Here is a 22186-nt window from a genome sequence, read left to right on the forward strand (position 1 = left end):
AGTTCTAATAGCGACACGCGCTATCAGTATCACGCGTCTCACCACTGACGCGTCTCCCCTCACGTGCAAGTACTTCTACAAAGTCCAGTCTCCTATTCGCACAAAGCCAAGGTCCAAGTACTAGGCAGAAACAAAAGTACAGTAAAAAGGTGTAAATAACAGTACGATAAGTCCATCCAGAGTCCGTGAGGATTATACCCGGGCCAGCCTTACACTTATGTCTAGTTTATCTAAGTGAAAAACAGAGGCGCGACGCTCTATGAAATCAACTGTAGGGAAAGCAAGACGTCAATGTGATGCCAGACCGAGAGATAGACAATGAAAACTCACCAAGCCGGTACAGTGAGAGGGATCTTAACCGTCCTCTGTTCCAGGTGAAGCGCATCAGTATTCCGGTTCAAAATACAGTGAAAATACGTACCGCAAGGCCCTATGTGTCAAACCCTGATTAGACTAGCTCGCGTCAGCTGCGGAGGAAGAAGCTCACCGATAAGCTGGTCTCCTTGTACTTTACGCTCATATCAACCGCGGTCAAGCGCATAGCCTCGATCGCCTCATCCAGCGTGACACTGTATACATTTGAGCTTGCTAGTGAGAGCTGCGCTGCCGTGACAGCTTTCACAGCTATAAATAAAAATCAATTGGTATACTGACGGGTGGTTGCATGATACATACCTCCCAAGCTGTTTCGCTCCTGGTAAGTGGGCCGAGGACATCAGTGGGGTTGCGCTCAGACATATGCAGTAGAAGCGCGTACGATGCATGGTACTTGGACTAGACCGTCAATGGGGTCGCACGTCAGTCCAAGGTTATGCTCTGTATTGGGTAAAATGTCAGTGAATTTTGGGAACGAGCTTGAGTAAACTCACCAATACCGATCTCAGCAGCCTGCCGACGATCATAATATCGTTAAATACACACCAACGCCGAGCAATTCAAAAGCCCACCTGTAGAACAGTCTCCGGCGTAGCTTGAAGCATTTGTGTCAATAACCAGCGAGATCTGATAGAAATTGCGCTTACCGCCCATACATGCAGCGAAACCAGCGCTAGCCATGGAACACGCAACTGAGGCACTACGTCAATGACTACCCACTGAAAGCGAACGACCTCTTACCGCCCACTTCAGCTTGGCAGCCTCCTTCCGCAGCAGAGATTGTGCTACCACGCTTGAAGAGCATGCCGATTGCCTACCGGCGCACAGTCAGCTGAGGTGCGCCTATCAAGAGGAAGATGGCTCACAGCGGCCGTGAGCAAAAATGTCACGACAGACTTCTCCGGATCGTCGCTAACAAACTACGACACTGAGTTAGCTCAACGACACAAGTGCACGCGACGCGACGCGCACCTCCACGATATACTTCAGCACAGCCGGGATGACACCAGCGGCACCATTTGTGGGTGAGGTGACGATGCGTCCCCCGCTCGCGTTCACCTCGTTCACTGCTATCGCATAGCACGACAAGAAGTCCATCGCAGGGATCATCGTCTTGCGCTGCACTCATCGTCAGCCACCGGTATACCCACATTTCAAATGACGCACGGGGGGCATAGGCAGCACGGGGTGCATAAACGAGCCGACTACCCGAGCAGCGCGCGCCACGGAGATATTGCGCCCCTCCGCGCTGTCGGGGAAGAACGCCTTGTCCGGCTGTGTGTACTCCTCGCCTTCGGGGGGGCTGATGCTCCCGGAGGGCATGGATCCGGCCCCGATGGCAGGCAGGATTGGCGCGGTGAGGCCCGGATAGAAACTGAGGGTGAATTGAGGAGGCGGAGACGGGTATAAGGAATAGTGGGAGTAACTCACCCCCGCATGAGCCGCCGATAGAGCATGGGCGCGCGGCGTCTGAGACCTAATCTCCCTGGAAGCTTCTCCTCCGCGGAGGACACACCTATGCGGATGCAGTCGTCCATGACGCTCCAGATCCGCATCAGCTGTGAAGCGCTGAGTAGGAAGGAAATTTTTGAAGGCATGGTAGCACAAACCTTCTGGTGGATTTCCTCGTGTGTGTATCCGAATGACAGCTCGTTATCGTAGACAACCTGTGCGATAGTCATCTGTATGTCGCGCGTGAGATGGACGCTGTAGCACGAATGGACTCGGGTTGCGTACATTGTGCTTTTGTGTGAGTGCTAACAAGCTGTCTCCGGACTAGCGGAACCAATGTGTCAGTAACATGTGGACGATCCCGTTGATACGTCAAAACATACGACAAACGGATATGGCGGTTGACCAGGTTCTGGTTCCGCAGGCGGCTCCCCTGGAGCAACATCGGAGCTATGAGTCTGGTGCAACCGCGCACCATGCACGACGCTCTTATCCACGCCCTTATAAAACAAGTTCTCATCGACTGCGGTCTACTCAGCATCCAGTCCTTCACGCGCGGACAGGAAAGCGCCCACCTTTCGTCTTCTCGTTGACCACGAATCCTCCCCCAACGCTAAGTCGCGGTCAATTAACTGCAACTACAAGCACGTTCAGTAATGCTTCCGCCCACCTGAAATACTCATTTGTCGCAAGGAGGTCCCCGTCCTCGCCGAACGCAGAGAAGCGCATCCCGTTGGGGTGCGTCTTCAACACCTGGTCCCAGCGCCAGAGCATGTCCCTGTCCATGTCGTATGAGATGCGGTGCCACCCGCCGAGCATGAGGTATTTGTTGTCCAGAATGGCTGCATAGCGCGAGGGTATCGTGCCAGTGTCGATTGTCTCGGGGTCGGAGCCTGGACATCTACCAATGGGTGATAGGTATCAGAAGAGCGGAAGAGCACAGACCTTCAAGACCGAGCAGGATGGCTTGCGGGGTGTGATGGCTGTAGAAAAAGTGGAGTTTTGAGTCATGGTGTCGAAACCTCTGGAGGGCTGCGGGACGCGTACCCTTTCCCTACGCAAGTGAGAGTGTCATGTCAGCATACGTTTCTCACTTTACTACACCATTAGATCTGATGGCAAGATCCAAAATGACGACATGAAGTGCGTCAACTGTTCGTTCTGCTGTTTGGCAAGAGTGAACCAGAAGCGAACGTGGCGTCTAGGGTGGCCTAAAGATCCGGCGCTTGCGAATTAAACGCGCCGTGTGAAGCGCCAGTAGTCCTCGAGCACAGCATGACACCGAGCTGAACGTATCTATCCCACGCAGTTGCCGGGCCTGCGAAGATGTAGGGCAGATTCGTTCGAGGTGCTCCTCGGTTCACGACTACCGCTCAAAGACGACGTAGCCCCTTCAAGCCAGAACCAGATCTGGAGGCTTGATATCACTCACCTGTTGCTGCAAGCGACCCATAGCTTACAAGCAAAACATATCAGCATGCAACCCCTAAAACACGTGTAACAGGACTTCGGCGGCCACTCACAGCGTGATCTTGACAGTTTTCACCTGGACAGAATAACCATGTTAACACATACGAGCGCAACGCCTACAAGCTTCGAATCGTGCCTTCTCCAACAAATTGAGCTCTGCCAAATCCGTGATAAAAATCTTCCCGGCGCGCATGGGCCCCACCGTATGCGACGAACTCGGACCCACTGCTCGCCACACTTGTGAGTCACCCACCCCGCGCGAAAAGCACGGCGGCACGCACCTCCGATGCTGAACAGGTCAAACGCGGAGATGACCGCATGCTCGCTGCGCGCCTCGTGCGCGCTCACCGCGCTCAGTTCGTGCGCGGGTATCGCGTCGGGATCGGAGCTGTTCTCCTCCTCCTCTTCCTGCGTCTTGAGCGCGAGCTTGTTGATAGGGTGGGCGCGGGGTACCGTGGATGATAGCGCACGGATGTTTGGCGGGTGTCCGCGCGCTGTCCTGAGAACGAGGGGCGACTTTGGTGCAAGGGCAAGACATAGACGGGTCTGTGCGCGACCCAGCCGGGCTGCGACAAGCATTATTCGGTGAATACTTTGATTAGAGGCCTGGCGCCTTTCAGGAGATAGTGGGGAGGGAGAAGCAGAAAACAATTGAAGGGATAATAAAAAGCAGGGTATCAACAGTACCGCCTCCGCTGACGAAAAGTTGCGCGAAACGGAGAAACGGAATGGCGGTGACCGCGCGGAGATGAAGAATGAAACTTTGCTACCCCTAACCCTAACCCTAGCATCAGTCCAGTGCACGTGACCGCAATCCGATTGGCGACGGGTCTTTCTGGGGAGGCGCAACGCCTGCGAGCGAATTTTCATTTGTACATGTTTACGTTCAGTGGCGGATGGCAGAAAAGGTGACCTACTGCTCGCATGTGGTTTTCCACTTTCCACACGTCGAATAAAATGGTTTATTTGCGCGGGATTGAAGCTTTATAGCATTTACTAGGGAATGGACAACACAAATTACGAAAAAATGAAGAGGAGAAGTGCTTTTCCTCCGTGTAGTGGGGCAAATATCAGAATAATTGAAATTCTGTGTTGTCCATTCCCTAGTAAATACAATACAGAACATTTGTTGTCACTAAAAGTAATCGTACCGAGCAAGCGTTGAAGCTCCAAACCACATGCGAGGTGAAGCACTGGAAGTAGGGAGTCCGCGCCACAGACGCGCCGGACGTGTGGGAAAGCATGCGCGCACTCGCAGCAATGCTCGTGCTCGTGCTTCCCCAAGTATATGAGCCTCCCTGTGCGTCAGATCATAACCTACTGCTGAGCATGAATTGCAGATTTAACATGAATTTATGGCTCTCTAATGTCCTGCCGGGCCCTCATGATTCTCACACCTGAATTTATTACATTTCCTGTATGCATACCACATGAATGGATGACCTCAAACATCAAATCACTTAGAAAAAGCGAAAAACAATATCACAATTAGATGCTCTGGGATGTACACAGGAAAATAGAAAATGTCGGGCTTGCCAGCCTCGAGTCAGCTTGATGCTGAACAGAGATGCAAGACTGATGAGGGGTAGTATACAGTATATAGTCATAGATTATGTCCAAGGCCATATAATCCCATAGGAGTACATATTTCCGCTTAGTTTCAAGCACAAGTAGTCGCGAGCGCGGTAGAACGCGTTGGGTCACTTATTCTGTGGCGCGCCGCTGACTAAGCGTCCGTGGGCCTTAGAGGCGTTGCGCCTCCCCAGTCTTTCGCCGGTCTTTTTGAGCGTCTCTTTTTTTCCTGAAGCCTGCGGCTGGAAGAAAAAACAATCTCTCCATGTTTCAAAGCTCAGAACCTCGCAATAATACGGAGGACCATATAAAATTCCTCCAGTCATGACCACCGCCCCCATACCCCAAGCCACCTGGCAAGAGGGTCTGCGCGTGCAGACCGACCCGCGCGTCGGACGCACGTACCACACCACCCACGCCATCCCCGCCAACAGCACCGTCATCGAAGCCACCACGCCGTACGCGTGCACGATCTGGAAGCAGTTCCGGGCGGAGGTGTGCGCCGAGTGCTGGAGGTACGACGGCGGTCGGCGCGGGTTTCTGACGCGTCGTGACGATGAAGGCCTGCATGGTCCTCGCGTAGAGACCAGTGCTCCGGAGGAAAAGGGTGAGAAACCAGGCACGATCCTGGACCACCGAGAGAGGTCAGGCCCAAGCGCTGGTTTGTGGTTCTGCGGGGAGCACTGCCAGAGTTCCTGGATGACGCGTGAAGGTATGGACACGCTACAGCTCCTGAGAACCCTTGAAGAAGCGCGTCGCAAAAAGGTGAAGGAAAAGGTGAACGAGAGCGCGGAAGCAGCCTTGGCAGAGAAACCAGCACTGACGCGTACGGACATCGAGCACGCGTGGGACGAGACGCGGCAGAAGGAGAGGAGCCCCAAAGAGGTCAGAAGGTGGCGGGAGATCCAGCTGGACGATTTCGAGACAGATATGGCGCGCTATGTGCTTCTCGCGCTGGTCCACCTCTACCGCGAACAAGGAGCGCAGCATCTCCTGCCGCCCGATACTGGGCAAATGCCAGCCTTCGAGAAGCCTCTTAGCTTCGGCGGAGCGACCTGGCGCGAATTCGAGGCACTGCAGTCGAACGAGCTTCGTCATCTACAAACCTACCCCGAGCTCCTGGAGGACCAGATCAGGATCTATCAGGCATTGCAAGGGCGATTCGGGTTAGGCGGGAGAAGAAGAGGTGATAGCGCTGCCGAACCGGCCGCTGCAGGGCTAGCGCTGAACGGCGAAGGAGGCAAGCACAAGCACGCACGCGTGCGAAACGGGAAGGTGGAGACTCGGGTGGGCAGGTGGGAAGCTGGCAGCCTGCGCGGCGTAGGAAGCGTCATCACGGTCGAGAACGTGCGTATGGCCCTGGGAGTCGACCCGGGGAATTCGTTTGGTATATGGGAGGTCCCCATAACCGAGGAGAGCGAGTGCCTTGGGTTTGGTGTGTATCCCAGGCCGTCGTTGTTCAACCATCGTGAGTATGCGCTTGACTTCGCGCGTGTAATGCTAACCCGGTGCCGCCCCGTGCAGACTGCATGCCGAACGTCAAGAAAGAGCGTAATGGTCGTGTACTGCGATTCATCACAACTCGGAACGTGGATGCAGATGAGGAGTTGTGTATCAGCTACGGGCACGTAGAGCAGATGGACTGGAGGGAGCGGAGGAAGGAGCTGCAGGAGGGGTGGTTCTTCCAATGTAGGTGTAGTCGGTGTGTAACAGATATGGCAACGGAGAGAGAAGCTTGTGGTGTTGGGCAGCTTCGCCCTACTCTGACATAGAGGGTGGATACAGGGTTTGATTTTCTCAGGGCGAATCGAAGCTCGGGCCTTCCAGCACACCATCACTCTGTCTCCAGGTAACTATGGAGTAATGGTTATACTAGAGTGTGACTAGAGTTCGCAAAGGGAGAATTCGAACACATACGCTGCGGATTCAGATATTCAAACGGTGCCGAAGAAAAATTTCAGATGAAATGGATGTGGGGCATCCTGACGATGATATTCATCCCCTGAAACTCCTCGCTGATATCTTCGTCCCCCTCTACCGGGGCGTTGCCCTGAGCATCTGGGATGAAGACCCGCTCCTGCAACGCGGGCACGCGCTGCGCCCACTCAGGCGGCTGCTCGTACACCTTTGGTCTGGCTTGGAGCTCCTCAAAGTCCAGTATGATCGCAGGTGCGTCTCGGGGAAGACCCAATCCGATGCGGCGGTTGAACGCGTCGCACATGAGCCTTGTAAGCACCGCAAGCGCCGCGTATCGCACGGGGTCGGTGTCGACAGGATCGGGAAGATCGAAGACTGACCAGGTTGGGTGCATGGAACAGAAGTACTCGAGCTCGTTTCGCAGCTGGACGTTCCAGTCGAGCACGAAGAACTCGTACAGGCGGTAGAAGGACGCAGACGGTGTGTCTGGCTGTGGGGTTCGCAATATGCGCGAAAACAGAGGGAGCGGGACGCGAGAAGTGCGCCAGCGGTGGGGGGAGGAGAGCGGGTAGCGACTGCGGGCTTTGGCGCGGTCTGCTAAGAGCTCGTCGATGGAAGGTGGTAGGGGCTCGACAGACATGGTTCGAGGTCAGGACTACGTGGTGCTGGGAAGGCTCGAAGGAGCCGCCCAATATAGAAGCTGCACTTGATAGCAACCGTCAGTCACGCGTCACGGAATCGAAGACCCTTACAATCTTAATGCCAGTGGGAAGCCGACGAATTAATCGCACCGAGACCACACAACGATCCTCGCCCGAGGACGTCAACAGGGCATCAGATATGTAGCGCTGGGTAGCAGGAAGGGGCAATTTATAGGATTGAACTGGACTGGTAACAATTGAGCCAGGAAATAACATGACAGGGAAGTCTGTTTGATCAGAACTTGGATACGACGCAATAATTGGAAGCTGGTTTCGTCGAATGAGAAGAAGAAAGCAGGGTCGGTGAGAGCACGCGAGTCGGAAAGTCGCCCGACTACCAGTGCCACTGCCCTTTGATCTCCTTTGATCCTCGACCACTCCTTCCTTCCCTTTCTACCTCGTCTAATCTCCATAACTCCTCTCTTTTATTTCTCGAGAATACTCCTCGCAGTCCTGGAGCAGCTATTCCCCGCGTTAGTCTCACTTTTCCCCAGATTCGAACTCAGCTGCGAATTTGCGGAACGGCTGAACATCACACGCGAAACACCTTGGGTCACCGGAGTACACCTCCCCCAGGATGGCGACCACAAATCCACCAGAAATCGTGACGACCGCCATGCCAAATGGACGCGAGCGACACCAATCCCAACGTTCAGAGCTCGCGTCTTCCCATTCCTCCTCACCACTTCGCACCGCTGCTTCCTTTTCGTCTTCCAACCACTCACAAGCCGCTCCGAGTACACAGGCCATCACTGCAGAGGCCCTTCTTGCAGCCTATGCGTCCGCCCCCCACCCCTCGCTTGCCGCGCTCGATGCAGCCGTCGCTGAGCGAAACACGCTGTCCGTGCAGAATAGCGGGTTGTGGAAGCTCGTGGAGAAGCACCGCACAGCGTACAACCAGATCATGAAAGAGCTCGAGCGCGTGCGTAGTGAGCGCGAAATGTATCGTTCGCGTCTCCAGAGGACGGGAGAGAACACCGACAAGCTCCTCCGCGCACATCGCGAGAAGGAGAAGAAGGAGGGCTCGCTGCGGTCCGCCGTCTCGCAGACACACCTCAGGAACAGCGAGAGCGGGAGCTCGAACACGAGCGGAGGTGCGCTGGATCCGAGGGGGCACATCGTACGAGCGTACTCCGATAATACAGGTGTCCTCGACATTTATTGTCGTCCCCGTTCGCAACTGACCTGATGTCCTGTAGCTCCCCGATTATCGCAGCAGCAACAGCAGTCGCAATACTCTCAGCATCGTTCGCGTGACCCATTGACGGAAGCACACAGCTCTCAGACCAGTCTGAACAGCATTCCCCAAGTGCTCGTCCCTGGTCCATCAAGTCGTAGCTCTGGACAAGGTAACATTGGATGCCAGAACATTCCGCCTTTTGGCTTACTCTGGTTATCATCAGCAGCACAGTCCTCGCAGCAGCCAACACACCCGTCGCGTCCCCGTGAGTCACCCTCTCAACTACAGGTCAACCACTCGGGGCCCAACAACGCTCGTTCCGGTCACGCTGCAACACCTTCCATCCCTTCAATCTCAGAAACCTCGTCCGACGGACATAAACGACCCCTGCACTCGCTCAGCCCCACAGAAAGATCTTTCTCTTCCTCATCCCAGGCGCTCTCTACGTCTACGTCTTCCGCGACGGCTCAGATGGCAGATTCCGTCCCAAAGCTTGACGTGGCAGATCCAGTCCTCGGTCCCTACGCTCCGATGCAACCCCCGCCCGACAGTGTTCGCCCTGTTGCCAGCGTCCCGCCCCAAGTAGCTGCCGTCGTACTAACACCGCCCACGCCTTCACCCCGGTCTACTGCCGCAATGGCCGCGCTTAACGGCAGAGCCGTCCCCGTCCCACCTTCACCACTGAGGACGAACTTCCAGGCTCCTCAGCAGCCCGCATCTTCCAGCTCTTTGAGCCCGCTCTCTAATGTCGAGCCGTCGCGGCCGTACGCCCTCTCGCGCGAGTCGCGGATATCGTTGCCCGAAGAGGCGAAGAGGTATTACGCTACTATGGCTGATTCGCCCAAGACGAGCCCGGCTATAGGCAACTTTGAGGTTGGGTTTAGTTCAGGTCCAGGTTCGCCGCTTAAAGCACAGGCGGGGCACAGTCCTGAATCCCCACACACCCCAGGGAAGCTACAGGTAACGACAGAGGAAAACGCGCCGTTCCTCGACATGGGAGACGAAGATAGCATGTACGGCAGTGTCGGCGGCTCCGTCCGTGACGGCAGCGGGCAGAACTCCAACGTCGAGGACGGATATCCGGAGGAGGAGGAGGATCCGTATGACCCCGCGGACGAGAACGGGGATACGGTAGGGAAAAGGGGGAGGGGGACGAACAAACGTGCGGTGGTGGAGGACTTCCCCTTACCCCCGTCGACGCCGCCGTATGCGCCGACACGCACCAGTGGGTCGCGATCTCGGTCTGACCACTCGCATCTTCAGGCGCCGGCGGAACCGCATACACCTATATCGCCCTTCCCCATCCCTCTGGCGTCGACGCCGCCGCAGATGACCTTCCGAGAACTGCCGCTCCTCGCGAGCGACCTGCCTAACACAAAAATCCAAGTGGTCAATTCGTCCATTCGCCCCAACGACCGAGGGAAGGAAGTGCTCTCGTTCGCGATCTTGGTCGACCCGGGAAAGGGCAAGGACCCGTGGAAGGTGGAGAAGCTGTACAGCGACGTGCTCGGCTTAGACGCGCGGATGCGCGCAACTGTAGGTAAAAACGTCGGGAAGAAGATGCTGCCCCTACCGGAAGGACGGCTGTGGCGGGATCATGCACCCGCGAAGGTTGACCAAAGAAAGGTGCGTGCTTATGCTTCCATCTTCGGACCCCTGGGGTTTCGTGATTGTTTGTTTTTATTTTTATTTTTTGTTTCTCCGTTGTTTTCCACTTATCATGGCGCCCGTACATGCTTACCACCGTGGGTTAACCTCAGTTCCACTCTTCTGGCGCGTTCTCATGTCAATGCTGTTGCTGCGCTTCTGCTGTTCCATGCTCGGGATCGTTTTGCTATCTCCCCTTTTGTCGTCACCTGGAAGTCCTTCGTACCTTCTGTTGGCACGCCGTCGTCTCGGAGTTCGTCTGAGTGCTGACGTCTTTTTTCACTGCAGAGCGCTCTCGAGCTGTACCTGCGATCGCTGATCGCACTTCCAGTCAAGAATAAGGACGAGGTGATCGCCTTCTTCACGTCGGACATGGTGCGCGAGACACAGAAGCCTGTCGCGCAGGCCGGGTACAAGGAAGGTTACCTCACCAAGAGGGGGAAAAACTTTGGTGGCTGGAAGACGCGGTACTTCGTGCTGCAGGGCCCTTCCCTGGAATACTACGAGAGCGTGAGTGCATCCCCTCCCCCGATTCGCCGCAAACCCCGCCGGCGGTTCCACTGCGGGCCTTGCGTCGTCAACGGTCGTGCTGACGTGCCTTCTCTGATGACGTAGCGTGGCGGCGCCCACCTCGGGTCCATCACGATCACCGGTGCTCAAATCGGTCGCCAGCAAAGAGCCCCCGATAGGAAGGAATCGGACGAGGAGAGCGAGTATCGCCACGCTTTTCTCATTATCGAGGCCAGGAAGGGGCCCGGTGGCTCGAGCCCGCGACATGTCCTTTGTGCAGAAAGCGACAAGGACCGCGATAGCTGGGTCGAGGAGCTCGTCCGCTACGTTTCCGGGACATACAGCGAGGATCAGATCCCCGTTGTCCACTCATGGGGAAGTGCCGCCGCCATGGGCGGCGCAACACAGCAAGATGCCGGGAACCAGCCGCGCATGAGCACGAGCTCTGCGTCAATATACGATCCGCCTAGTGCGCAGAGCACACCAGTCCGGCGGACACGTGATGCAGCGAAGTGCGGAAACCCGAAGTTGTCATCCGATGGTGGCAGCATGAAACCCCTTCCACATATCGCCTCGTACGGCGATGAATCGATGTCGAGCGGCCCCGCGAAGTCATCGGTCATGGCACCGTCCCCTGTCGACCAGGTAATAGCAGCGGAGATGCCGATGTCGACCTCGCTGCCTACGTCGTCCCCACTCGTTGCAGATGATGTAGACCTTGTGCAGCCCATATCTCAGCGGGCAAATTCTGAGCTCGGTAACTATCCTGATCTTGTCGACCAGAGACCGGTTCGAGGTGGGAACCTAGCCCTCGACCGGAGGAAGATGATGCGGATGTCCGTCAACCCACTCAAGACGGCTATCCCAGAGCGCACCCCGTCGCCAGAGAAGGACGCCGGACAGCACACCCCCCGCGTCGACGTCAACGGGAAGGTCAAGATTTCTGCGCCGATGAACGGCACACTCATTCCCGCCGGCTACAAGTTTGGTGGCAAAGACGCGCCGTCAGAATCTTCCGTGTCTTCCAACGAGCGGAGGGAAAAGGCGAAGTCTCGCGGCTTCTGGGGCCTGGTCCGCCAGCATGGTGAGGGAAGCTTAGGCTATGTCATTATTGTGGGTCGGCTAATGCGACTTTGTTATCTTTCCAGATAAGCCGAACGTGCCTACGCACATCCCGCGCGCCGTCTTCGGTATTAGCCTGGAGGACTCGCTTGAGGTCGCCGAGTTAGCTAGTTTGCCCGCGATTGTCTTCCGTTGCATCCAGTATCTGGAAGCAAAAAAGGCCGAGCAAGAAGAGGGTATCTACCGATTAAGCGGCAGCTCTGCGGTCATCAAAGCTCTCAAGGACCGTTTTAACACAGGTAAGGTATTTTACAATATACTCTTCGCCTTCCAAAATTCACGGATCTTGCCAGAGGGCGACATTGACCTGCTAAGCTCAGACGAGTACTGGGATCCGCATGCCATTGCTGGCCTCCTGAAGACGTTTCTGCGCGATCTTCCGTCTAGTATTCTCACCCGCGATCTGCATTTGCGCTTTTTGGCGGTGATCGGTGAGTTATCGTCAAAATGCATTCTTGCTGCTCTGACGTCTCGCTCGTCATAGACTTCGTGGATCCCCAGGAAAGGATCAAGGAGCTTTCTCGCCTCATTGCTTCGCTGCCGATCGCCAACTACAGCCTGCTGCGCGCGCTGACGGCGCACCTGATCCTGATCGTGCAGAACGCGCATGTGAACAAGATGACGATGCGCAACGTCGGTATCGTCTTCAGCCCCACGCTCGGCATCCCTGCCGGCGTGTTCAGTCTCATGCTCGGCGAGTTCAAACGTGTGTTCAACGTCGATAGCACGTTGGAGGCGGATGGGGATGGGGAGCCGTCGCGCAGGGGTCAAGGGGAGCAAGAGCCCGGGCTCGATCGTCGTAATAGCAGGCATTACACTGATGCTGCTGCAGATCAGCTTCTTGGGCTGTCTGGGAGAGCACTACCAGGTGGGCGTTCTTCCCTTCTCGTCCCAAATTGCACCTTCAGCTGACATCGTCGCCTCGTCATCTACTCGTGCGCGCCATTGTCGTGGTCGGGGTGTGATTCAAGCAGTTACGGACGAGGACACGCCATCAGATGAGGGCGAGGAAGCGTCGCTTGCGGAAGAGAGTATGGAAGGGACGACAGAGAACGAGTCCGATATCGTGGAATCCTCGGCGACATCGAGCTCCGCGCATCTGTCGTATGGGCAGCAGCCGTCCTCGGACAGTCTGAATGTGCCCACGGCGGACCAGGGCGGGCTCTCGCCGATCCCGCGCTCGCGCGCAGCGCACCTGGCGGCGTCGCGCGGGCTGAACATCTCGACGCCGACGGACAAGGCCTCGCGGCGGCGGAGCCACGTCGTTGGCCTGCCCGTCTCGCCTAGACCGAGCCCGCGGACGCCAAATACAGGCGGCGCGCCTTCGCCTCCCCCGATACCCCCGTCGCCTCTCCCTGGCGGGAACTCGTCGCCCCCGAAATAGGCCTGCCGGCCTGTTCCCCGTTCTCTTTTTTCTCTCTCGGACGGTTCTGACGGCATCTCATGGACAAAGTGTGTATGTGCTAAAAGTGTTACGATAACGACCAGTGCTGCTGGTGCGGGCGGGCTGCGATGCGATTTGAGCGACATTTATGGCTGCTTAGCTAGAGTACGAGGGTGCCGTATGATGACAGTTGATAATATTATACATATACCCGTCTCTTACAGTAGCATATATTCCCTGTACATGTAAACGTGTACGTTAAGTTATTATGAACCGCACCGCTCTAAGTACTTGTGGATATCTGGCGCTGGGTGCCTCGACGGAGCCAAATAGGCGATAACACCTTTCCGCAAGCATCTGCGTACGGGACTCCGAAGCACTGGCTGAGAAAAACTGTGGTGAGAGCGATTCCAAGATGGGCTACAGACAGGCCGCTGTGCTTGCCGCAGACTGCTTCTGCCTCGGTGAGTCCGCTGCATGGCTCGCCTCCTCCGCACCTGCCGGACTAGCTGACCCCTTCGCGCCGCTGCCACGTCGCGCGCGCGCAGGCGTGCTCTTCATCTGCTTCAACGTCGACTACCGCGTGCTCTTCACGCCCCTCACGGACGACGTCGTCCGGGACGGGTTCGAGTTCTACAAGACGTTCTACAATGCGCCTTCGGGTATCAAGGTGCCCTTTTTTTAATTTAAATTTTAAAAATCATTATTCACTCCTCGGACGCTGACGGTGTTGTGCGCGCAGGCGCTGCTGCATGCGGTGATGGGCGTGGGGGCCCTCGGGCTGCTTGGGAAGCTGGGCAAGTGGGACGAGAGCGCGATGTTCTTCGACGGGTCCTCGCTCGGTGCGTCCCCCCCTCATAAACCACATTCGATCCGTGCGGCGCGCTGACGTACTATGAAATCCCGGGCGCGCGCACACAGTGGCGTGGGTGTGCGCGATCGCGGTGTACCTGACGGTGGGCGTGCCCGCGACGCGCACAGTCGCGGACCCGGTGCCGGACGTGGACACGCGCGCGGACCAGGTGGAGGCGCTGCGCGTGCTCTCCGCGGGGAACGTGATCGCCGTCGTGCTCCTCGGCGCGATCCTCGTCCTCCAGGTGTGTCTATTCTTTTTTCCTCGCGAGATGGGATGGTGCGGCTGATGCGCGGTGGGCAGGCGGGTGAGGAGTATGCGCGGCGCGTCGAGGAGGGGATGCGCGCGAAGTTGGAGGCGGAGAGCGCGAAGCTCGAGGCGGAGGTGCCCCCGGCGGGCGGGGAGGGCGAGGAGAAGGCGGATGCACCGACGGAGGAGAGCGCGGAGGACAAAAAGGACAAGTAGCGTGCGATGCCTCTGGTGCGTATTATGGCTAAGGCGCGACGGGCTCGAGATCTACTTACGTGCTGTACGATGAACCACTCATGCTATCACGTCTGAAACCGAGCTCGACAGACTGAAGGTCGCGTGTTGGCTCTCCCCCTCAGTAGTGAGCGGCTCTTGGACACGCGCGAATCTTACAAAACCTGCACGTATTTTCTGCGACTCGAGCGGGACCTTGAATCGATATACAAAGTACTCGCAGCCGACATTTTACTGGCATCCCCCTTCGCTGTTTGCCAGCAGATCTTCGTCCCAATCTTCGAATTCCATACCCGGCCCATCACCAACTTGTCCATCTCTCGCGGGTGCTGCGCGTCGCGTACGCTCGCTCGCTCGCTCGCTTCACGGTGTGCACTCACGCGAACCGCCGGATACGATAATTATGAGCATATCACAAGCTCACAGCCCGACGAGCTTCAGCCGACCGGGGAATTCAGCCTGGCTCGCACCAGCCCGCCGGCGGTCATGGCGGTAACGTCACCGCAACGCTTCTGCGGAAGGTATCTGCGAATTCTAATCAGATCGTGAGCGCAATAATGCCCGTAACGTTCGCGCGTACGCGGCGGCCCCGCTCGCTTGCGCGTCCGAGATGGTAGAACAGAGAACAGAGAAGGAAGCGATATGGGCTGGGCTGGCGACCCGAGTGGGGATGTCCGATGGGGTGCTTGCCAGCGTGCCACACGACTCTGACGTCGCAGTCAAGCACCGCATCTGAAGCCGGCAATGAGGCCTGAGGTGCTTGTTCTCGAGCGATGCGCACTGAGGGCAAAGGCGCCCTGAGAATCCGCCGCGAGTGCCCTCTGAGATAGCAAAATCCTTCACGCCAGCGCGAGTGAGCAGAAGACCAGCTCAGCGGACGAATTCGGACGTTGTTGGGACCTGGGCGAGGCCGGGCGAATTGAGGCAAGTCGCGCGCGAGGATCACGCTCCGCCCGCTCGCTCGCATCGCGGCTGAGGCGGGGGTGCTTACCAGTGCTGATGACTCTGCGGGGCGGGCGAGGAGAGAAGGAAGGGGTTACCTGGAGAAGGGGACCGAGGAGGATGGGCTGTGGAACCGTGCTTGGACGCCAGAGCTCTGAGAACGCACGGGGAGGGGAAGCAAGTTCGCGTCAGGAAAGGGCTTGCCCCTGCAGAACCGTGGGTGACATCTGCGCATGGCCATGGGTGCGCAGGCAATTGCAAGTTACAGTGCACGCGTGTACGGCTGGGGAAAATCAGAAATTCGGGACACTGCTGCCAGAGCTTGCAGCAGGAAGCTCGACCGTTGCATTTGCAGCGGCCTGGACTCGGACTGCGAGTTCGTCCAAGGGGCACCCGCCACTACAGCTGATCCAAAATGGCGTGTGAAAGAGACGCTGGGACGAGCGTACTGTACACACGCGCGGCGCGCGGGAAGTGCCGGTTCTTTTCCCCGTCGGGCACAATTCTTCCTGCTGCTGCTGCTGCATAAGCACCACCACGGACGGCACGCAGCCCGTCTTCTGCAGTTGCTCACCGTTCGCTGTTTGCGGTTGTTCTCGTCGCATCCGGTTGCTCAGCCTGTCTCTGTTCACGCCAGGTCCGTTCGCTCGTTTCCGTGTTCGCGTTCGCGTTCTCGCCAGCTCCTGACTTCTGTTCGTTCTGTTTGCTGATGTGACGATGCGATGCGATGCGAGACGTCGGACATATGCCAGGTGTGCCTGTCTGCAATCTGCCTGCCTGCCTGCCGCGGCGATGCCCGCCGGCTCGAACGACAGAAGGAGGCTCGTCGGGGACGCACCCTGAAAGAGGCCCATGGGAACGCGATTGGCGAGCGCGGACGGCGTCCCTGGCGAGGAGGGGGACCACCGACGCACCGCGTCGGATGCGTGTTGTATGGAGTGTTGAACGAAGCTTCGACGCTCCGTACAACACATATCGACTTGGAGGCTGTGCGTGTGTGTTGTGGACCCGGACTACCGAGCGGAGATGCCAGGATGTGGATATGTCATTATCGGGATAGGGTGGTTGTGGTCGGGCGGCGCGTGTGTCGCGTCTGTGGCGTTGTGGGGCGCGTGTACGGATTATAATAAGATGCGTGGGAGTTGAGCCTGACTCGGAGACGCCGAATTGTGGCGTGGACGCTTGTGGATATGCGGAAATGGGGTGAAATATCAGATCCATGCTGTGCTGTGGGTGGCACTCGGGCAGACGGGGGCGTCTTCTGGATGACTTGGAAGCACGGTAGGTGCTGGATATGAAATGTGTGAGTCGATGGCGCGCGCATAGGCTGTACAGGTAGAAATTTGTGGCTGCAGTTCAGAGTGCGGGATCGCATGCGGCGGCGGTTCTTCCATCGCATCTGCCACAGCTAGGTGCTCGGGCACGCCAGTGCTTGCGTCCGAGGGGATCGTAGGCTAAGTTGGTGCATGCCTCTGCCAGCACGTGCGTTCGCGGAGACACAGAGAGGGTCGGTGCAGCGCCACTGCTGACAGGAACATGGATATCAGGCTCAGATGTCATGCATTCATGGAACGGGGATAACGCGCGCATGGCATTTTCGGGGTGGTCTCTGCCCTGTGGCAGGCTACCACTAGGGTAGACTCGGGCTCACGGTCATATCGCAAACAGATAGATGCGCTGATACATTAACGCGCCCGAACACATCAACGTGCTCGAATCGCGGCGAGAGCGTCTGACTCGCCCACGGAGTACCAAAAGAGGTACTGTGTGTTGTGGACGCCGTGACGCGTGTGGACGCGACGGAGCGTCCGATCGGATCTCCATCTGAGTGGTAGGCATCCTGCTTAGCTGCCGCGTTCGTTATTGTGACTCGTTCCATGCATTGTCCTCCCAAGGTGGTCCCAGTCCGGAACGCCTCCCCCCCTCGAAGCGTCGCATTCCTCGAAATCTTCCTCAGTGATCCCAACGCCTGAAGTCCACCCCATAATCAGCACTCTTGGCGCTGACTGCGGCGGTGCCCATTCGCACCGCTGCCCAATGTGTGTAAACCGCACAGTGGCCAGACGCGAACGGTGGCGATCCCGCGCACGCGACGGACGTGCAGTGACAGACCGCGCGACACGTCGCTCAACATCAACGAACGTAACGTTTGCGGTGACTCGCGCCGCCGCGGCACGTCCAGCCCGCCTCTCGCCGCAATATCCGTCGCCTCTGATGGCAGAAGCAGCCACGCGCATACGAAAGGTACTGGAATTGCCAGAAACGCACGTCCGGATATGGGAAGTGCGCGTCCATAACGGGCGTGTGGCACCCGAGTCAGGATGCGCTTGCCCACGCGCATACCGTTCGCACGCAATACGCACCGGTTCGTCTGCACCCTACGACCACATCGCACCGAAGGTGCCACATTTACATTTGCTTGCGCAGCGTCATCACGATCGCACCGGGGTTCGTATTGGTATTCGCACCGGTATGGTCATCGGTAGGGCACTACGAGCACGAAGCAGCGCGCGTGGGTATCTGCTACGGCACCCGTAGCCCATAGCTAATAGCCAGAAGCGAGAGATATGTCTGCCTCTAAGTACCTTCTGCGGAGCGCCGTGACGAGAGAGGGTGGACTCGACGCTCGCACTCGCTTTCTCACTCTCACCGGCACGTCGCATCGTGCCGATGCCCAGCGCAGTGCCCCCTTCCAGCCAGCGCGCCAGTCCGAGCACGAGTCGCGGGAGAGGCAGCGATCCGCGCTGCGCGCCATCCCCTGCGGTATGTGCCGCGCGCCCGCGGGCTAACCCAAAGCGGGCGCGTGCACGCTCCGCGGTGACGAGCAGATGGTAAGGCGTTCCGAGGCCGCAGGGCCAAGGGTGGGAGCCTGTGGCCGATGACGATACGGGCGACCCACATCGCATCGAAGAACACACCGCAGAAGCGGCGAAGCGAGACAGGCAGGCGTAAGTGGGCCTGCGGCCATACGCAGGCCGGTGTGGGGGGGACGGGCATCACGCGTTCGCACGGCTATACTTGCGAGAGTGCGAGCGTGGGCGCGCGGTAGCGGGGGACAAGGACGGTGGCCATACAGATAAGTTACAGATGGAGGGGCAGGATCAGAAACTGGCGTGTGCGGACGAGGATGGCAGGAGGGTGACGCCGGGAGGGTAGCTTCGACGCGCTGCGATTGCAGGATGCTATAACGTGATTACAGCATATCCGTAAATATTACATGCACGCACATATACTTTGCATACAGACTGTGCCGGTTCTGCCAGAATCAGAGTCGGAGGGTTTCTGCGTTGGGGGGGGGCCTGGACCGTCGAGAGGCCTCGCTCGGTGATAGGACGAGGTAGCGCGAGCTTGGCGCGAGCAGAAAAGATACGGGGGGAGGCGTTCTGGTATTCTGGTACCTGGGCATCGGCGGTCTGGACGCTGCCGCGGCTGGTGCAGGTCTGGTCCTGTGCAGCAGCTTGGGGGGGCAAGGGGCTTGATTGTCAATTTTGCTGGGTACGCGTCCGCACCCGCACCGGGGGCGCGTCGCGTCGATGCGTCATGGTTACGATAATTAATTTTGCGATGCTCGCACACAAGACCGCGTCACGTGCGGGTTCTACCAGGCTGCGCAGGTGCTACCGTGCTACCACGGCGAAGTCTCCAAGGGAGTGTGATGACTCGCTGGGACGGTGGCGGGCCCATCAGCGGGAGGGTGATCCCGCGCGAGAGCTGCAGCCCACCCGACGTGAGTCACTGCAATCGCTGTGATGCGCGTTGGGTGGGCACCATATTGGGTGGAGCTGGCGGGACAGACAGTCATTGTCGGTGTCTGCGGGTGGTCGCACGGGGCAGCTGATAGCTCGGCGGTGGACCAATAGAGTTCCGAGCTGCGGCAACTGCCTGTGGGCTGGGAAGAGAAGGGTCGCATGGTTGGTGTGCAAAGATGGATGTGGAGAAGGCTCCTGCGCACGGGAAGTTCCTGCACCAGGGCAGGCTGCGTGGTACGGCGAGTAAAAGACGGAAAGAATCGCAGAGTGGGAGACGAGCACGGGTGATGGCCGGACGGTGCAGCAGGAGGAGCAGGTGCCCCGCTGGTGTGGGAGCCTTGGTCCATGGCCTGGATCGCGATTGCACGTTCCGCTCCTCTGGGTCGTCGACGTGACTCCTGTGACGGTCACTCGCTCTTCCAGAAAACGTTAGGCCGCATCTGCGATAAAGATAGATCGACCAGCATCTGCGTCCCGCATATGGTTAGCCCCAATAAATGTGGTTATCAAAATAATTGCACCTAACGCTCAGATCCGATCGGCCCTGGGCGAGCATCTTCTGGTAGCAGCCGTCTACTATAAGACGTCGCCCTGCGCGCCATCTCCTCCTCCTCGATCTTCCATCCGCCCACGACGGTCCCGTCCCTTCGCTCCTCGCCTCATCTCCGTCTTCCACCTTCACCACAATGGACGCTATGGATCTCAACTGGTGCTTGACCTGCAACAGGCATATCGATGCAGTACGCTCCCTCGCTATCTCTCCTCTGCCTGCTCACCTCATAGCATATATCCACAGGAGGGCGCCGCACCCTACTGCTCACGCGAATGCCTCAGCTCGGACAAGCCCTCGACGTCTGCGCTCGTCCGCCCCTCCCCCTTCTTCGATCCTCGCCGTGTCGCCGACGACCTATCCGACCTCAGCGACGAGCTCGACTACAACTACCCCGAGCCGTCCACCCATTCGTACTCGCAATGCGAGCAGGAGCTCGCACCCGTCGGCGGCCGCGGTGCTTGGATAGGCAAGGGCGCCGCAGGCATCCACGCCTGGGCCCGCGGTGTAAAGCCAGGTCCACCATCCGACTGCGCCTCCGTCTCCTCCACCGCGTCCCTCCGCCCGCCAAAGCTGCTTCTCACCCACTGCCGCCCCGTCGCGCCCACACTCTGTATGTCCAAAACCGTCCTCGCCCCAGTCGAGCCATCCCGCCCGGTCCTCAACCCGCGGCAGTCGCTGCCGTCCCTCCTCGCCCATTCGACGACGGACACTAGCGCCGACTCCTGCATCACCCCTTCCTCGTCCGTCTCCCTCGCGACCCCCGTGTCCGGGTCCGAGGACGGCGCACCCCGCCGTCAGAAAACCCTCATCGGCGCGCTCCGGGCCCAGTTTCGGGCGTGGGCTGCTTCGACCGCCGCTCAAAATGAATGTCAACGCTCTGCGACGCTCACTCGGGAGTCGCACAGGACGCTGAGCCGCTCCGCGCGCGAGCCTTCGCTCGACTGCGTATCCATGGAGGACGGCTACGTCGCGCTCGCTGTGGACGGGAAGCTGGCGCTCGGGCTGGCGCAGGAGGAGTGGTGGGAGTCGTCGACCTTTGGGATAGTGGAGAAGGTCGGGCAGGCGATCGTGCCGCGTGCGTCGCGCCGGCACATGCGGATGGAGGACCATCGGGCGCTCATGGCGCGCGGGCGGAAGGCGTCGCGAGGGTACTCGTGAGCGCCCCGCTCTTGGATTTCGGATTTCTTTCCATCTTTTTTTGCTTCGATACACTCGGTTCGTTCGTGGCTCTCTCAACATAGATGGTCCGCCTGCGGGGCCCGCTCCACATCACTCCTCGCTCATATCGCCATTGCTTTCAACTCACTCATTGCTCATTCATCATCCGGCCGCTCATCCTCACGTGTATTTTACTGCCCACCGATTTCTCTCCCCCCCTCGTCTCGTCTCTGTTCTGCGCGCGCAGTTGCCGCCGCGCTGCTGCTGCTGCTTTGGATCGCCGCGCCGCGTGCCTGATCCCCCCCGCCATACCATGCCTCTCCTATACGCCGATGCCCTGACCTACTCCGCCGCGCATACACGCAAGTGCGCTAGGCATATTGCGACATGCGCGGTGCGGCACCTCCCCCCCACATGCTACCGACACAAAAGATGTCCGCCCCATTCGTTGCATACGGACTTTGCGCCCGCGTACACCCGCCGTATCTCTCTCCCTCCCTATCTGCTGTTTCCGTATGTGTACCGTATCGCCCCCTCCCTTCCCCTCTGCCGTTGTCACCATTACTTCCCCTGCTTACCCGAGTCCGTACGGTCGCTTTGCGCTTCATCCCTGCACGTCGTCCTGTGCGCCCTACGGATATTCTTGTAACGTGCCGCGCTGCTGTGTGCGTGCTCTCCCCCTCCTCCCTCTTCCGTTCCCGCACAGTTCCTACCGATGTCGATACATATCTAGTGCCGCTACGGAATTATACTGTGCATGGAATGTGCGTGTTCGTTGTGCTCGTACACCCGGCGCTCGAGTTAGCGCCGAGCATCGCAAAAATTTACTGCACGGCGTTGGCTGTGCTTGTCGTTCCGTCGTCTCGTACGCATACTTTCTCTCGCATACTCTCGCTCGCATATTATGTCCCCGTTCCCTCGTCCGCTCTCCGCTGTTCGCTGTCGCTCGCAATATGTATCGTCTCGCTGCGCCCTTGTCTGAAACTCCTCACCATATAGATCTCGCCGAATCCGAATCGCACGCACACTCGCTGTATGTATGTACCCGACTACTCGACTCGGCGTCGAATGCGCGCTCTCGTCTTGGGCAGGGTACTTTACGCTTTTACTTGCACGCA

General features: G+C 58.2%; 9 protein-coding genes across 9 annotated transcripts; 5 read left to right on the plus strand and 4 right to left on the minus strand.

Moving 5' to 3' along the window:
* Window positions 1-265: 265 nt before the first annotated feature.
* SCP_0902680 (L-serine ammonia-lyase) lies at window positions 266-3876 on the minus strand (the record flags this gene model as incomplete). Its single annotated transcript, XM_027761501.1, has 25 exons — window positions 266-269; window positions 331-365; window positions 422-430; window positions 488-624; window positions 676-694; window positions 758-816; window positions 870-888; window positions 948-970; window positions 1023-1067; window positions 1117-1189; window positions 1242-1295; window positions 1348-1494; window positions 1543-1750; window positions 1807-1934; window positions 1986-2057; window positions 2113-2151; window positions 2211-2350; window positions 2403-2440; window positions 2498-2720; window positions 2773-2810; window positions 2875-2881; window positions 3260-3282; window positions 3351-3373; window positions 3434-3522; window positions 3579-3876. The coding sequence occupies 25 exons, from the start codon at window positions 3874-3876 to the stop codon at window positions 266-268; spliced, it is 1950 nt and encodes a 649-aa protein (XP_027617302.1).
* Window positions 3877-5193: 1317 nt separating this feature from the next.
* SCP_0902690 (SET domain-containing protein) lies at window positions 5194-6641 on the plus strand (the record flags this gene model as incomplete). Its single annotated transcript, XM_027761502.1, has 2 exons — window positions 5194-6337; window positions 6394-6641. The coding sequence occupies 2 exons, from the start codon at window positions 5194-5196 to the stop codon at window positions 6639-6641; spliced, it is 1392 nt and encodes a 463-aa protein (XP_027617303.1).
* Window positions 6642-6826: 185 nt separating this feature from the next.
* On the minus strand, window positions 6827-7426 carry SCP_0902700 (hypothetical protein; the record flags this gene model as incomplete). Its single annotated transcript, XM_027761503.1, has 1 exon — window positions 6827-7426. One exon carries the CDS (start codon window positions 7424-7426, stop codon window positions 6827-6829), a length of 600 nt encoding a protein of 199 aa, XP_027617304.1.
* Window positions 7427-8103: 677 nt separating this feature from the next.
* SCP_0902710 (predicted protein) lies at window positions 8104-13330 on the plus strand (the record flags this gene model as incomplete). Its single annotated transcript, XM_027761504.1, has 9 exons — window positions 8104-8632; window positions 8687-8836; window positions 8891-10293; window positions 10603-10824; window positions 10930-11908; window positions 11973-12185; window positions 12240-12377; window positions 12431-12814; window positions 12921-13330. 9 exons carry the CDS (start codon window positions 8104-8106, stop codon window positions 13328-13330), a joined length of 4428 nt encoding a protein of 1475 aa, XP_027617305.1.
* A 415-nt stretch (window positions 13331-13745) lies between these two features.
* SCP_0902720 (Secretory component protein) lies at window positions 13746-14648 on the plus strand (the record flags this gene model as incomplete). The annotated part of the gene is made up of 5 exons (XM_027761505.1): window positions 13746-13794; window positions 13879-14000; window positions 14073-14172; window positions 14252-14427; window positions 14487-14648. The coding sequence occupies 5 exons, from the start codon at window positions 13746-13748 to the stop codon at window positions 14646-14648; spliced, it is 609 nt and encodes a 202-aa protein (XP_027617306.1).
* Window positions 14649-15901: 1253 nt separating this feature from the next.
* Window positions 15902-16462, minus strand: SCP_0902730 (hypothetical protein; the record flags this gene model as incomplete). Its single annotated transcript, XM_027761506.1, has 1 exon — window positions 15902-16462. One exon carries the CDS (start codon window positions 16460-16462, stop codon window positions 15902-15904), a length of 561 nt encoding a protein of 186 aa, XP_027617307.1.
* Window positions 16463-19233: 2771 nt separating this feature from the next.
* On the minus strand, window positions 19234-19704 carry SCP_0902740 (hypothetical protein; the record flags this gene model as incomplete). Its single annotated transcript, XM_027761507.1, has 1 exon — window positions 19234-19704. The coding sequence occupies one exon, from the start codon at window positions 19702-19704 to the stop codon at window positions 19234-19236; it is 471 nt and encodes a 156-aa protein (XP_027617308.1).
* Window positions 19705-20043: 339 nt separating this feature from the next.
* Window positions 20044-21068, plus strand: SCP_0902750 (hypothetical protein; the record flags this gene model as incomplete). Its single annotated transcript, XM_027761508.1, has 2 exons — window positions 20044-20097; window positions 20154-21068. 2 exons carry the CDS (start codon window positions 20044-20046, stop codon window positions 21066-21068), a joined length of 969 nt encoding a protein of 322 aa, XP_027617309.1.
* Window positions 21069-21455: 387 nt separating this feature from the next.
* Window positions 21456-22067, plus strand: SCP_0902760 (hypothetical protein; the record flags this gene model as incomplete). Its single annotated transcript, XM_027761509.1, has 1 exon — window positions 21456-22067. The coding sequence occupies one exon, from the start codon at window positions 21456-21458 to the stop codon at window positions 22065-22067; it is 612 nt and encodes a 203-aa protein (XP_027617310.1).
* Window positions 22068-22186: the final 119 nt, after the last annotated feature.

The sequence above is a fragment of the Sparassis crispa genome (assembly GCF_003851025.1).
Source record: "Sparassis crispa DNA, contig_000008F, whole genome shotgun sequence".
Taxonomy (NCBI): Eukaryota; Fungi; Basidiomycota; class Agaricomycetes; order Polyporales; family Sparassidaceae; genus Sparassis; species Sparassis crispa.